The 15,117-nt window shown below is 34.5% G+C and overlaps 2 protein-coding genes across 7 annotated transcripts; both read right to left on the reverse strand.

The window, feature by feature from the left end:
• Positions 1-1,103: 1,103 nt before the first annotated feature.
• Positions 1,104-7,368, reverse strand: LOC113850234 (ABC transporter C family member 8-like). 4 transcript variants are annotated; one of them, XM_027480685.1, is made up of 13 exons: positions 7,268-7,368; positions 6,176-7,157; positions 5,203-6,136; positions 4,780-5,100; positions 4,603-4,689; positions 3,916-4,521; positions 3,664-3,828; positions 3,274-3,568; positions 2,940-3,154; positions 2,528-2,833; positions 2,360-2,423; positions 1,607-1,846; positions 1,104-1,418 (listed from the first exon to the last, which is right to left on the reverse strand). In XM_027480685.1, exons 1-13 carry the CDS (start codon positions 7,290-7,292, stop codon positions 1,303-1,305), a joined length of 4,356 nt encoding a protein of 1,451 aa, XP_027336486.1. In that variant the 5' UTR covers positions 7,293-7,368; the 3' UTR covers positions 1,104-1,302. The 4 variants fall into 4 exon arrangements, with proteins under 4 accessions (XP_027336486.1, XP_027336485.1, XP_027336487.1 ...); XM_027480684.1 differs by having other exon boundaries at positions 5,203-7,157; XM_027480686.1 differs by lacking the exons at positions 1,104-1,418; positions 1,607-1,846; positions 2,360-2,423 and having other exon boundaries at positions 2,670-2,844; positions 5,203-7,157.
• A 1,426-nt stretch (positions 7,369-8,794) lies between these two features.
• Positions 8,795-15,007, reverse strand: LOC113850233 (ABC transporter C family member 8-like). Of its 3 annotated transcripts, XM_027480682.1 has the most exons (13): positions 14,848-14,983; positions 14,633-14,690; positions 12,588-14,533; positions 12,157-12,477; positions 11,971-12,057; positions 11,276-11,893; positions 11,005-11,169; positions 10,616-10,910; positions 10,307-10,521; positions 9,892-10,197; positions 9,719-9,782; positions 9,247-9,486; positions 8,795-9,144 (listed from the first exon to the last, which is right to left on the reverse strand). In XM_027480682.1, exons 3-13 carry the CDS (start codon positions 14,517-14,519, stop codon positions 9,014-9,016), a joined length of 4,374 nt encoding a protein of 1,457 aa, XP_027336483.1. In that variant the 5' UTR covers positions 14,520-14,533; positions 14,633-14,690; positions 14,848-14,983; the 3' UTR covers positions 8,795-9,013. The 3 variants fall into 3 exon arrangements, with proteins under 3 accessions (XP_027336483.1, XP_027336482.1, XP_027336484.1); XM_027480681.1 differs by lacking the exon at positions 14,633-14,690 and having other exon boundaries at positions 14,848-15,007; XM_027480683.1 differs by lacking the exons at positions 8,795-9,144; positions 14,633-14,690 and having other exon boundaries at positions 9,356-9,494; positions 14,848-15,007.
• Positions 15,008-15,117: the final 110 nt, after the last annotated feature.

Raw genomic sequence — 15,117 nt, forward strand, 5'->3', positions numbered from 1 at the left:
ATATTCTTTCGTGATTTTCAATATAGTCTAATGTAATTTTTAATGAAAATTTTTTACTTTATTGATCAATATCCTTAAAACACTGATTAATAAGACCCTTTATTTTCTAAACCTTTTTTAATTTTAGTTTGATAATAAAATTTACAATATAAGTAATCATGTAATTAAAGCTTATTAAATAAGAACTTTGTTTAGTTGTTTATTTAGAGATACCTTGTATCAATTTCTAATTGAGCTTTCAACTCATCTTCAATTATGAAAGCCATTTTCAACGGAAGCAAAGTGGAACAAGTATTGGTTTTCTTGTAAGAAGAATCATGGCAGCCAATAATTCAGATTTTGTGGAGTAAACCTATTAATACAAACGTGTATCCTATCAGCCCCAAAAATGATTACAAATATTCCACTTTCAGGAAAGGATTTGAATTTCGTGACAACTCTAAATTTTATTTTTTAAAATATAAATTTCCAGTCACATTATTTCTATTGTTCATAATGTATCACAAATTCTAATGGGAAGTCGTGTTACAATTGCATGAACTAAGGAATTGGTTCACTTTCACAATCTTTCTCTGGTAGCTACAGATAACAATTAAATCTTAATTACGCTTATATTCCGATTCTGAATACATCCAAATGAGTTACATGTGTACCAAATGTTTTAAAAAAAATCCAGATGACAGTAACTCAGTAATGTTTTTCATTTCGGAAAGTTATTTGTTAGTTTCGTTTCTGATTTGGGTTTCACTAATCACCATGCCATTCATATTTTATAGTACGATCGTACACTTTGTGACAATCAAAATTATTAGTTGAAGGGTAAGATTGAAATGAAATTAAGATAGTTACTCATCAATGTCAATAGTTGAAAAGAAAAATAAAGTAAAAAGGAGTGGCAATACAAATAGAAGTGCAAAAATTCTGTCAAAATTTGGATAGAGAAAGGAAATAGGTGACCTACATTTGATAGTAACATATTTTTTAATTTTAAGTTAAAAAAACCTATGTATCATTTCTGATGATAAATGCATAATTAATACATTAAGTTTATATTTATATATCAATTCATATATTTTAATTTAAAAGATATTAATTTTAAATGTATTTATTTAAAATAAAAAAAGTCTCAGACTTGAGGTAAGGCTAATGCATTTTCTTTGCATGTTAAATAAGAAAATGAGTAATCTTCTGAGTTTCTAGTGCTTTCTTATTGTTGCTGAGAAGGTCAAAAGGAGGATTATTCAATTCAATATACGAGCTCTCATATTATATTGCTTCTCTCAGTGCCAATGTTGAGGCAAGCTAATCTTTTGGGAGCAAATTCCTGTTACAGTTGGACCAATATTCTGCTACCAGCTTAGAGAATGAAGAGTCAATATCCATAAGCTTTGAAGGCTTGTCATACTCCACCAGTTTCCCTACAGTAATCAGAATAAACATAAGGAATAAGGGATGACTAAAGAGACACATATTTAATCTACTGATATAATAAAGGAAAAATTAAAGAGTGACCAAATAAGTAACATACAATAATTTGTAACCGCACAGCCATATAATTAAAAACATAATAATAATAATAATAATAATGATAATAACAATAACATACCATAAGATAGGACCATGATCATGTCACTGTCTATTACACTTGGAATTCTGTGAGCCACAGTTATAACTGTGCATCGAGAAAATTCTTGTCTGATAACTCGTTGTAGAATAGAATCTGTTGCAGAATCAATGGAAGCAGTAGCTTCATCCAGAACAAGTATTCTGTTCCTCTTAAGGAGTACTCTTCCTAGACATAAGAGTTGGCGCTGCCCTACACTCCAGTTTTCACCTTCATCACTCACTGTTAAATTGGTCAGAAGTAGACTACTTCAGTCATATGTATAAAATTTGAATTTGAATAATATGATGTCATTGTTGCAATATTATAACGAGGATCTTCATCCTCTCTCATTGTAGCTCTTAAGAAGATCTTGTTACTTCCCACAACAGGTCCCATATTCCTATTGGAATTAAAATAAAAGAATCCAAATTTCTAGAGCCATTTTTTAAAGTTTCTTCTTTGTTATATAGTATCTCTCTGCCTGTATCTTGATCTGTATCCGAACGTTACATGGCTGGACCTTGAGGCCTCAACTCATATAAAAGGTGGTTCGGGTTAAGCAATTGATAGTCCATGCAAAATTTTGTGAAATCTTTTATGGTATGGATTAACAATACAGTTGTGCTTATAATTTGGAAAAAAAATTACATTTATTGATTTATCCATGTATCTGACCCTAACAATTGATATGAAGTTTGATTGTTGTTACTTCCATTTCATTTTGTAACGTTAAAGTTCACAGATTTAACTCACCAGAAGTGTCCAAGAGATTTGGTAGACCGCTAATTGTTGCCTTAAGCTGACATTTTTCTAAAGCCTGTACAAATGAATGGCCACAAAACCTTTGCTTGGTGAAAAAAAAAATCGAAAAAAACAATGTAATTTATTGCATATGATTTTTCAGTAGCCAGTTCATTTTACCTTCCATATTTCATCATCAGAGTACAGGCCTAGAGGGTCCAAGTTGGTTCGAATGCTACCCTTGAAAAGAGTTGGTTCTTGAGGAATAATGCTTAGCTTCATTCTCAAATCTTTTACCCCTATTGAGCATGTATTGATCCCATCTATAAGAATGTCACCTCTTGTAGGCTCAACTAAGCGAAACAAAGCACTTATAAGTGTAGTTTTTCCACTTCCAGTCCTTCCTACAACACCTACTCTACTCCCTTCTTTAAATGTACAGGAGATGCCCTTAAGGACTAATGGAGCGTTTGGATGATATCTAATCTGAAATCATTCTAGAGAAAATCAGATTTAAATTCATTTGTGTTAAACATGGATGAAGGTAGAAAAGAGGGGCAATCATATAAGTATAATTTTGTTGGTTTGTTACCTCTAGAGATTGGAGATCTATTCTACCTTTGTAAGGCCAAGAAGATGGTGGTCTATTGTCCTCTACAATTGCACTAGGCTCTGCTGGTATGTGAATGAATTGCTTGATTCGTTCAACAGAGATCACATAGTTTGATAAATTGCAAAACATTCGAGTCAGATAAACTTGAGTTGCTGTCAGTGAAAAAGCATAAGACAGAGAAAGTCCCACAAGGCCTGCAACCAGATAGAGACAAAATTTGGTATAAATTATCAGCATGGAAACGCTAAAAAAATATGAACATAACATGAGTATGTAATATATGCTAATTTTGTCAAGTAACAAATAACAATACCAGGAGCCACATATCCCTTTGGAAGTAGAACAAGTAGCAAAGCAGCAGTGAAGAGTGTCAAATTCTGAAGCACTTCTATCCTTAAAACTAACCATTCAATGGCAGCATTAGAATGAAAGAACATTGTGGCATCTGTGTCAACAAGCTTTAGGTAGTTTTTGAAAAATCTGTCAGTCATGTTGAATGCTCGTATAGTAATTACACCAAGTGATGTCTCAGCTGTAAAATTCATAAGAGGAGCTTTTGTGGTTCCATTGATCCGTATAATTTCTCTTGCAGAGGCTTGATAATAGCCCTTATATACAAAAAAATAATAAAGCATAGGTAAAATAACAAAACAACAGTCATTACTTGCTCACTCAGTTTGAACAAGGATGGAGAGAAAAATACCTGAATATATTTTGAAGCCACCATCGCAAGAAATGCAACAATGAGCACTTGCCATGTGACTGAAACCATTATCCCAATCATTGTCAGAAGTTCAGCTATTTCAGCTGCTACAAAGATAGTGGTAAAAGGGATATCAAAATCCAAAATACTCAAATCTGATGAAGCCTGCAAGTGAGAGACATGCCGAGTTGAAGAATAGTCACAAGAATAGAATTAAGTCTTCCAATACAATTAGGAATACAGGAACCTTACTCGCGTCAAAATCCTCCCTACAGGGGTCGAGTCAAAGAACAACATAGGAGCATTGAAGATAGCATCAGTGAAGGCAGAGAAGAATGCTTTAGAGGCTTTTAAACCAAGTTGTGCACCAAAGAAAGACCTCAGATATACGAAGACAATGCTTAAAAAAGAAGTCACAGCATAAACTCCGATTAGGATGCTACTAGTTACTTCTGGGATTTCAATGGCTAGAGCAAGCCAATAAGTTGATGCAGTCTGAAAACCAACAAAAGCCAACTGTGATAATGTGCTCAAACACAGAAGCAATGATCCTTTGGGGAAGAAAATATAATCACCAAATGGCTTCCACCCTACATCACCAATCTCCTTTTCTTCTTCTTGTGTAAGTTGACCTTTGGAAGAAATATCTCCATCACTTCCACCTTTAGTGAGATTAAAAACATGAGAATCCTCAGGCTGAATTGTATCCACATTTTCAAATTCTCTTTTGTTCTCATTACTTATTTCCAACCCTGTGATTGCCTCTCTATGAGCACTCAAAAGTTGTTCAAAGGCTGTTCTTGCTGTCAACAAATCTTCATAACCACCTATTTGAGTAATTTCCCCCCCTTCCATTACCTAGAATTCCAGAGACACGGTTTGCTTATATATGAGTTAAGACCAAACAAAAGCATGAAATTCAAATATGCGGCACAGTACCAAAATTTTGTCAACTTTGGAGAGAAATTCAACTTGATGAGTCACAACAATAACAGTTTTCCTTCTTAAAGCAGACCTGACACAATCCTGCAATTGCATAACATAAATTAGAATAGTGTTCAGAATATGAGCTAATGGTTTCATTCTTCTTAAGAATCTAAAAGTGGTTCAAGTTACATTGAACAAAATAGACGCAGTATGAGCATCTACAGCACTAAAAGGGTCATCTAGGAGATAGATATCAGCATCATTATAGACAGCTCTTGCTAGTTGAATCCTTTGCTTTTGTCCTCCACTCATGTTAATCCCTCTCTGACCTATTTCTGTAAGATCACCATGGCTAAATCCATCAATATCCTTATCCAAGGCACAGACCTTAATGATATACTTGTACCTGGTTTCATCCATTGGTTTTCCATAGAGAATATTATCGCGAATTGTACCGCTTTGAATCCACGGAGTTTGGGAAACATAGGCAAGAGTTCCACCTGCACTAACCTGTTTTCCCATTTTCATTAACAGGTAAAGAATTGAAGGTTATTGAAGTTACTAAGTTGTTTGACATGATAATATACTAAATTTTCAAGGTCAATAACTCACAGTTCCTGAAATTTTGGGTATCTCTCCAAGTATCGCATATAGGAGAGATGTTTTTCCTGCACCAACTGGACCACAAACTGCTAGAGTCTGCCCCCACTTGATCTCAAAATTCACATCTCTCAAAGTTGGAGGCATTGATTCCTGATCCCAACTGAAGTTGCCTGCTATAATTTCAACACTATTGTTACATGACTCTAGTTTTGAATTTCTTCCAATATCATCATCACTTTTTATCTCATCATCAAGCAAAAAGGTGTTGAGACGATCAAAGGAGACCTTAGCTTGAATCAGAACGGAAAGTGCTTCTGGAATCAAATTAACAGGTTCTCCCATGCTTCTCAATGCTGCAAGAACTGTGAAGATAGTTCCAGCATTCAAAGGGGCACTCTGAAAAAGCACACATCCCATGAAAATAACAGATGAAATGATGGTAGGGGACATCCAATAAATAAATGTACCATAAGCTCTCGTGAACTGTGTTTTAGCCAAACATTCGAACTCTTTAGCACGAAGGGATTCAACTAACTTCTTGAAGTTATCCTCCCAGGATTGCAACTTTATGATTTTCATACTACTCAGAATCTCTGAAGTTGACCTTAGGCGCTCATCCTGTGCAATCATAAATTCTGATCTATATTTTTGAAGGATCTTGGCAAATGGTACATTTAGAAATCCACAAATGAGAAAAGGCACTAAACCAGGAAGTGCACCTAGACCAACAACACCAAAAAGGACACCAAGAGCCAGAAAAAGTTGCAATGCAGAAAACAACAATGTATGAAACCACCATGGAAACTCTCCCATTCTATAGGCATCAACTGCAATGTAATTCACAATCTCTCCAGTTGAATGCCTTCTCTTACCCAGAACTGAAAGTTTCAATTGCTTTTTATATACTGCAGCCATTAAAGCAGATCTTATTTTCATTCCTAACCTCCTCGAGTTAAAAGACCAATGCCTCTGAGACACAGACTCAACTACCTTGGCAAATATAAGACACCCTAGTATGGCCATTCCTTGTTTAAGGTCTTCCTCAATGCTACTGGAATAGTTTACAAAAGCATAGACAAGTAAAGGTGACACAACTGCACAAATTGTCCTAAGAAAAGCACAAAGGGCTATAAAGATGTTTTCTTTCAAGTAAACCCGGGCTATGGACATCAAAACCAAGTTTCTAGAATTTTTCATGCCCCTCTCCCACAAAAGGGAATCCCATGCATGAGCAAACTTTTGGTATGAAAAATCAGCTTTATCTTCAGAATCCAAAGAAGGTATGTCTTCAAGTGCTAGAGGCTTTGAGTAACCCAAACTGAGTAAAGCATTCATCCAAGAGAAAGTCAATCTGCTAAGAATGGTGGCATGGCCTAGTCCTGTTTGTTTAAGTTTGACCTCATGAACTACTAGAGGCTCACACAAACTGGTATCTGAAGTTTTCAGTGGGACAAAGTAGCCATGGTTTTGGAAGGCACAGAGAACAGTTAGAATGAGTACTAGCCATATTACCATACCAAAAACTTGAAAGGTATGCTCTTTAAGCAGAATTTCAACATTAAGTGCTGAAACCAATGTACATGAAGACACCCACCAAATGGAGCATAAATTTTTTATCCATTGGGACCTCTGAACAAACAAAGAAACTGCTAAAGAAATCCAAACTAGTCCTCTGACAATGCAAACCGATGAGTTCAGCTGATTGAAGCCACTGATTTTGGCTATGAGATCCCACAAACCATCAATAAAATATGCAATGCTCAAAAGGGTACAACAAACTGCGGTAACTACATGAACACATCCCTTTCTATAGCAACCACTTGCAGGGCTTTTCTTGATCAAATGGATAAGCAAAGATACATAGAAGACACTCAGAAAAAGCATGTTTACAATGTCTATCATACACCTTTTGGTAGAAATGGAAGCCAAATTGAAATCTCCAATGCAAATCCATGAGAAGTTATCTGCAAATCCCATAAACAAGAAACAATGAAAGTTCATTATCTTTAGTTACATACGAAGTTTGAAACCTTAAAGAAAACATGTTCTGTCAAGGAATTAAGAAATAAACCACCTATTGTACTTCCCAAGCATGCCATTTATGTAGCTCAAAGTGGCTTGTTACATGCACAGCAATGTGTGGTTCAAAAAAGGAAGTTAAGTTTTGAAGAAATTAATAACTGGAGGGATTATACCCTAGTTGATCCAATTTCTGATCACTCTTCACTCCATCGAAAATTGTTCCCCTCCATTTGCTAAGGAAATGGACAACATTCTCCAACATCGAAAATTTTAAAAGTATTATTTTTTTTAATTTGTTGGACATTATTCATAATAAAAAAAATATACTAAGTTTTTATTTAAAATTATAACATTTAATAATATTAAATTTTAGAATTTTTAATAAAAATTTATTATGTATAACTTTTTTTTATGCAATGTGGCATAAATTAAAAAAAATTCAAGTATTAATAAATTTCATAAAAATAATAATAATAATTTTACAATAAAATTTATATTATAATAATTTTAATGATAGACGAAGAAATAGACTAAAAACTTGAGAGAAAAAAATGGAGAGGATCTAGATTCCTTCTTATGCAACTTTTTGTTACACTGTTTCTTTTTTAAATTCTATTATTTTTCCTTTTGATACATTATCCTTCTATTGTTGAATGAGAACTGCACGTGTGTTTCTCGGATGAGAAAGACGAGGCAGTGGATTAGTTCAAGATTTCATTAGCTTTATAGAAGATAAGAAACTCGTGAATGATAATTTTTGGTGTAAATATATAGATGTAACAATTAAAAATTATAAAATAACAAAAATTATTCTTAAAAAATATTAAACAAATTTTAAAAATCAAAATTCGTAATAGTAATTTTTAAAAAATAATAAAAATAAAAAATACTAATGCTAATTTCGAAAAACTAAAACAAAAATTGCCATTGGAGATTTTTATATATTTTTTAAAATTCCATATTTGAAACTTTACATCTCAATGAATATAATAATAGTAAAAACAATTTGTGGCACGAAGCACGAGCTGAACGGAAGTCAAATATGAGGGATGGATTGAAATTTTGTGAGTTGGGAATTCTTAGATTTCATTGATTTTGTTTATTTTATGTATAAGGCATCCATTAACGTTGAAAACCACATCTTCGATGCATGGCATGCATGATACGTGCCTTCTACTTTGGATTCCTCTCTTGTTTGCACGCAAACATGTGTTAGCATGTTTTTGTATTTTTGTTTAAGCAAAAAATAATTCACTTAAACAAAAATGCAAAAACACGAAACATGTCCTTCATGTAATAGAAGGAGATCTTTTTTTATAATCAACCAGTATTAAGGAATTAAGTCAAATACTTTTAAATTTAAATTTAATTTATAAAAAATATTTATGTTTGATTCATTTATTTAAATGAATCAAATTTAAAGGTTGAGTTTATTTTAATTAAAAGAATTTAAGTTTGAATTGACTTATTTTTTTTTACAATATTTAAATAAAATTTTATTTATTTATTTAATATTTAATAGATAACTTTATGTCAAAAATTGAAATAAAATATAATTTTATTTGCATAAAAATTAATTCTTAAAAATTAAAATTATGATCATTTACAGAGCATAAGATACTGTTAAACCATCGATTTTGATAGGAATGGAAATCAGTATGCGCATACATATAAAATTTCAAGGAATTCATTTGCTTTTGTGATTCTTCTGGTCTCTTTACTACAGGGAGGTCAATCATTTTTCCTTCAATTTATTTGTAATCCCTTTATTCATCTTCCTTTTCCACAATGTTCTTATTCAATCTTGCAGCTTGCTAATATTTGAGGATGAATTCTTCCTGCAACTGGACCAATATTCAGCTACCAACTTGGAGAATGAAGAATTGGTGTCCATTAACTTTGAAGGCTCATCATATTCCACCAGTTTCCCTATAGAAAGCAGCAAAAAAATTAGGTAACTGAGAGAATCAGAGAAGAGAGATAGTATATCTTATAAGAGGATAAAATGAAATGAACAAGTGATGAATGTACCATAAGACAGGACCATGACCATGTCACTATCTATTACTGTTGGAACCCTGTGAGCCACAGTTATAACTGTGCATTCTGCAAATTCTTGTCTAATTATTCTTTGTAGAATGGCATCTGTTGCAGTGTCAATGGAAGCAGTAGCTTCATCCAGAACAAGAATTCTGTTCCTCTTGAGGAGTACTCTTCCAAGACAAAACAGTTGGCGTTGTCCTAAGCTCCAATTTCCACCTTCATCACTCACTGTAAAACTGATCAGAATTAGACTTCAATAGCTAATTGGTTCCAAAATCATAATTTGGAAATATGATAAGTTTAAAATGACCACATGTAGGTTCAATGATTTTGTGTTTCTCTTCAAAATTAAACATTAAAAAGAGTAAATTTGCAAAAGATTGTTGTCCAAGTATGCTGAGAGAATTGGCAAGAAGATACACATCAGATTTTTAGCTTCAAGTTAATGAAGTTTACTCACCAGAGGAGTCCAAGAGATTTGGTAGACAGCTGATAGTTTCCTTAAGCTGACATTTCTGTAAAGCCTATATACAAATTAAATATAATCAAACCTGTGCGTATTGAAAAGATCATGTACAAGTTAAAGATATTCAAATGTAACATATTTTTCAACTACAAAACTAGTTCACGCACCTTCCATATATCATCATCTGAGTAGAGGCCTAGAGGGTCCAAGTTGGTTCTAACGCTGCCCTTGAAAAGAGTTGGCTCTTGAGGGATGATGCTTAGTCTCATTCTCAAATCCTTCAACCCCATTGAGCATATATTAATCCCATCTATAAGAATATCACCTCTTGAAGGCTCAATTAAGCGAAACAAAGCACTTATAAGTGTACTTTTTCCACTTCCAGTCCTTCCTACAACACCTACTCTACTTCCTTCTTTAAATGTACAAGTGATACCCTTAAGTACTAATGGAGCATTTGGACGGTATCTAATCTGAAATTAACATACAAAAAACAGACATTAGGCATGAATTCATGTGCCCAATTGACAGTAACAAAATGAAGAAGAAAAAAAAAATTGAAAGACAAGGATGCAACTTTACCTCTAAGGCTTGAAGATCAATCCTTCCTTTGGAAGGCCATGAAGATGGAGGCCGGTTATCGTTCACAATGGCAGGAGGCTCTGCAGGTATGTTAATGAATTGCGTGATTCTTTCAACAGAGATCAGATAGTTTAACAAGTTGCAATACCATCTAGTCCAAAATATTTGGGATCCTGTCAAGGTGAAAGCATAAGAAAGAGACAATCCCACGATGCCTGCACAGACAAGGAGATTTTCCAGTAATTATTACCTTGTCAATAGCATGGACAAAGCCTTACCATGGGAATTAACTTTTTTGTGTAATATTACCTGGGGACACATATCCCTGAGGAATTAGAATAAGCAACAAAGCTGCAGTGATGACTGTCAAATTTTGAAGTGCTTCAATTCTTACAACTAACCATTCCATGGCCACATTAGAATGAAAGAATAGTGTTGCATCTGTGTCCACAAGCTTTAAGTAATTTTTGAAAAATCTTTCTAACATGTTAAATGCTCTTACTGTAACTACTCCAAGTGATGTCTCAGCTGCAAAATTCATGACTGGAGCCTTTGTGGTTCCATTGATCCTTATTAATTCCCTCGCTGAGGCTTGATAATATCCCTTTAGCGAAAAAAGAAGTTAAAAAATTGTTAGCTCGATCATTTAAGCAGGGTTGGAAATAGGAAAATCAAGAAAATTTAGATAGTGGATAAACCTGAACATATTTTGATGCAACCATTGCAGGAATAGCAACAATGAGAACTTGCCATGTTACTGAAACCATTACACCAATTGTCACCAGAGTTTCAACTGCTACGGACGCAACAAAAGTGATGGCATGAGGTATATCAAGGTCCAAAATACTTAAATCTGACGAAGCCTGCAAGGGAGAAAAAATTGATCTAGACTTTGGGCATTATCAAATAGTAATGAACAAACAGAAGGAAATTATTTAGATTTTTTTTCCGCTGGGAATGAAATCTTACTCGGGTTAAAATTCTTCCTACAGGGGTGGAGTCAAAGAACAACATAGGAGCATTGAAGATAGCTGTAGTGAAACCTGTGAAGAAGGCTGTAGAAGCCTTTAATCCAAGAAGTGCACTCAAGTAAGACCTTAGATATACGAAGGCTGCACTACCAAATGAAATTAATGCGTAAACTCCAACCAACGTGCCACTAGTTAATTTTGGAATTTCAATGGCTAAAGCAAGCCAAAGCGTTGATGCAGTCTGCAAAGCAACAAAAGCAGCTTGTGCCAACAGGATCCAACACAACATGAATGATCCCCTTGAAAATGAAATATAATCCCAGAATGGCTTCCAGCCAACATCACCAATCTCTTTTTCTTCTTCTTGTGTAAGCTGAATCCCAAGTTGACCCTTGGTAGAAATCTCCCCTTCACTTGGATTTTTAGTGAGATATAAACCTTGAGACTCTTTTGCATGAACCATAATCTCATTTTCTGAATCACTTCTGTTTTCATTATTTTGATCCAACTCATTAATTGCTTCTTTATGGGCACTCACAAGTTGTTCAAAGGCTGTTCCAGCTGTCAGGAGACTCTCATAGTTACCTGATTGAGTAACTTTTCCACCCTCCATTACCTAGAATTTGTGTTATAACCTTTCATGTTAATCATATTTTAATGTAATGTAACAGGCATCCAAATGAGATACTTTACCAGGATTTTATCAACTTCTGAGAGAAACTCCACTTGATGAGTCACTAGAATAACTGTTTTCTCTCTTAGAGCACACATGACACAGTCCTATGATTTTTTAAATGCATTTAGTTTGATTCATCAAATAGAGGACTTGAGGACAATAGTTTTATTATAATTAACAAGAGAAAAGCGATACTTTCTTACATTGAACAGAATAGCAGCAGTGTGAGCATCAACCGCACTGAAAGGGTCATCAAGGAGATAGATGTGAGCATCATTGTAGACTGCTCGAGCTAGTTGAATCCTTTGCTTTTGTCCTCCACTCATGTTAATCCCTCGCTGACCTATTTCTGTAAGATCACCATGGCTAAAATCTTTAATATCTTGATCTAAAGCACAAACTTTAATGGCATTCTCATATCTTCTTTTGTCCATTGGCTTGCCAAAGAGTATGTTATCTCTAACTGTCCCACTTTGTATCCAAGAAGTTTGAGAAACATAAGCTAGGGTGCCACCTACATTGACCTGTTTCCAGTTGTCAAGAAATTTCATGGTGAAAAGATGTTGAGTTACTATGATTATAAACAAGATTTTGGCATGCTAAAAAAACTATACTTGTTCAGTTAAAAACTCACAATTCCTGAAATCTTAGGAATCTCTCCAAGTATTGCATACAAAAGAGATGATTTTCCTGCTCCAACTGGCCCGCAAACTGCTATTTTCTGTCCCCATTTGATTTCTAAATTAACATCTGTCAAAGTTGGTGACATTGTTTCATGATCCCAAATGAAGTTGCCAGCTTGGATTTCCACTGCATTAACTGAATTTTGATTTATATGTCTTCCATTACGATCACTATCTAGCTCTTCATCAAGCAAAATGGCATTGAGACGATCAAAGGAAACCTTAACTTGGATCATAATAGACAGAGCCTCTGGGATCAGTCTAACAGGTTCTCCCAAGTTCCTCAATGTAGCAAGAACTGTGAAAATGGTCCCAGCATTCAAAGGGGCACTATTGAAAAGAGCACATCCAAGGAATACAACAGCAGAAACAATGGTAGGAGACATCCAATAAAGAAATGAGCCAGTAGCTTTCAAGATCTGTGCCTTAGAAAGCCATATGAACTCTTTAGCACGTAGGGACTCAACTAAGTTCTTGAATTTGTCCCCCCAGGACTGCAACTTAATGATTTTCATGCTATTTAGAATTTCTGAAGTTGATCTAAGACGCTCATCCTGTGCAATCATGAACTCTGCCTGACAATTTTGTAGGATCTTGGCAAATGGTACATTGAGAAGTCCAAAAATGAGAAGAGGGACTAAACCAGGAAGAGCACCAACACCTACAACACCAAAAAGGATACCAATAGACAGAGCAATCTGCAATGCACAAATCCATGTTATATGAAACCAATATGGAAATTCTCCCATTCTATATGCATCAACAGCAATGTAATTCACAATTTCACCAGTTGAGTGCCTTCTCCTTGCTGTGTTGGAAAGCTTTAGCTGTTTTTTATACACTGCCACCATAAGAGCCGATCTCATTCTCAATCCTGACCTTTTAGCATCAAAAAACATATGTCTTTGTGACAAAGAGTCAACCACTTTGGAGAGAATAAGAAAACCCACTATGGAAAGACCTTCTTTGATATTTGTATCCGTGCTATTTGAGTAGTTTACAAAAGCATAGAGTATTAAAGGAGAAGCAGTAAATGCAATGGTTCTGAGTAATCCATAAAAGGCTATTAATAGGTTCTCTTTTAAATGAGTTGTAACAACAGACCAAAGAACCAAGTTTCTGTTACTGTTCTTGCTCCTATCCCTTACAAGGCGTTCCATTGCATGCATGAAGTTTTGATAGGCTGAATCAGCTTCATCTTCACAAAGAAGAGAAGGAATATCTTCAAGAGCTAGTGGCTTTGAGTAACCTATGCAAAGTAAGGAGTTAACCCAAGAGAAAGTTAACTTGCTGAGAAAAGGAGCATGGGCCAGTCCTGTTTGTTTAGGTTCATCTTTATCGGCCAACAGAGGCTCAGATAAACTTTCTGGCACACTTTGAGTGACAAAGTAACCAAGATTTTGTAAGGCACAGAAGACAAGAAGGAAGTGCACAAGCCATTGTACAGTATCAAAAACTTCGATTGCATGCTTTTGAAACAGAATTTCAAAGTTGACAGCCGAAACTAGTACACAGGAACATGCCCACCAAACACAGTTCAGAATTTTGATCCATTTGTGCCTCTGAAAAAGCAAAGAAAGTGCCAAAGAAGTCCAAACAAATCCTCTAATAATGCAAGCTAACCAGCTCAGCTGCTTAGAGTTATCAGTTTTGGCTATGAGATTCCACAAGCCAATAATGTAAAAAGCAATGCTAATAATAGCACAACAGATAGAAACAAGGATGAAAGTCCAACTTTTTAGGGGGCTAGTACTTGTAGAATTTCTTCTGATAAAACTGATAAGCAAGGAAAAGTAGAAGACAAAGACAAAAAGTAGATTTATTCCGTCTAATGTGATCCTTTGAGAACAGAAAGAAGTGAAATCGAAATCCTTCAGACACATCCATGAGAAATCACCTGCACATACATGAAAGATAAACAATCATCAATACAAGCAACAACTCATCGTTGGAAAAATTAATAAAAAAACTTTGCATGAAAATCAATGACCAAAACCAACTTTCTAAAAGAAATGAGCTAATATATTATCTGCATGTTTGAAGGTCTGTGTTTACTGCATATAAATAAGAGCAAGAGTTATGTAATATATAGATGGTGCAGAAAAGCAATAAAATATTGTATTTTATGGCAAAAGCATATTGTTTTCCTATAAATAAGTGAACCCTTTTGCACATACTCACAAGAGAAAACAACTTGAAATTGAAGCATACCTATTGCACTCGCAAAGAAAGCCATGTTTGGAGCTTGAAACTGAATGACTCGCGTTTTTTCTCCTTCTGCAGGAGTATCAGCAGTCTCTCAGCATGAGTAGAAAATTTCTTAAAATATATATTTTGTTCTGGTCAACAAAATAGAACTCGTGAAACAACTTGTCTTTGACAATTGACACTACTTAAATAATTCAATATAAATTTTTAATAAAAAATATTTCAGTGCACATTTATGTTAATTTTTAATATAATTTTATTATCATTTTAAAT

The sequence above is a fragment of the Abrus precatorius genome, unplaced genomic scaffold (assembly GCF_003935025.1).
Source record: "Abrus precatorius isolate BTA unplaced genomic scaffold, Abrus_2018 Scaffold9, whole genome shotgun sequence".
Taxonomy (NCBI): Eukaryota; Viridiplantae; Streptophyta; class Magnoliopsida; order Fabales; family Fabaceae; genus Abrus; species Abrus precatorius.

Excerpts from the sequence above, each read along its gene's own strand:
- LOC113850234 (XM_027480684.1), bottom strand. The coding sequence starts at position 7,292 with ATGGCATGCTTGGGAAGTACAATAG. Across the intron at positions 3,155-3,273 it reads AAAGGGATATGTGGCTCCTG|GCCTTGTGGGACTTTCTCTG; the intron begins GTATTGTTATTT and ends ATCTGGTTGCAG. Across the intron at positions 2,424-2,527 it reads CTGATGATGAAATATGGAAG|GCTTTAGAAAAATGTCAGCT; the intron begins GTAAAATGAACT and ends TCATTTGTACAG.
- LOC113850233 (XM_027480681.1), bottom strand. The coding sequence starts at position 14,872 with ATGGCTTTCTTTGCGAGTGCAATAG. Across the intron at positions 10,198-10,306 it reads TTGATCTTCAAGCCTTAGAG|ATTAGATACCGTCCAAATGC; the intron begins GTAAAGTTGCAT and ends TGTTAATTTCAG. Across the intron at positions 9,487-9,718 it reads AAATCTCTTGGACTCCTCTG|TGAGTGATGAAGGTGGAAAT; the intron begins GTGAGTAAACTT and ends TCAGTTTTACAG.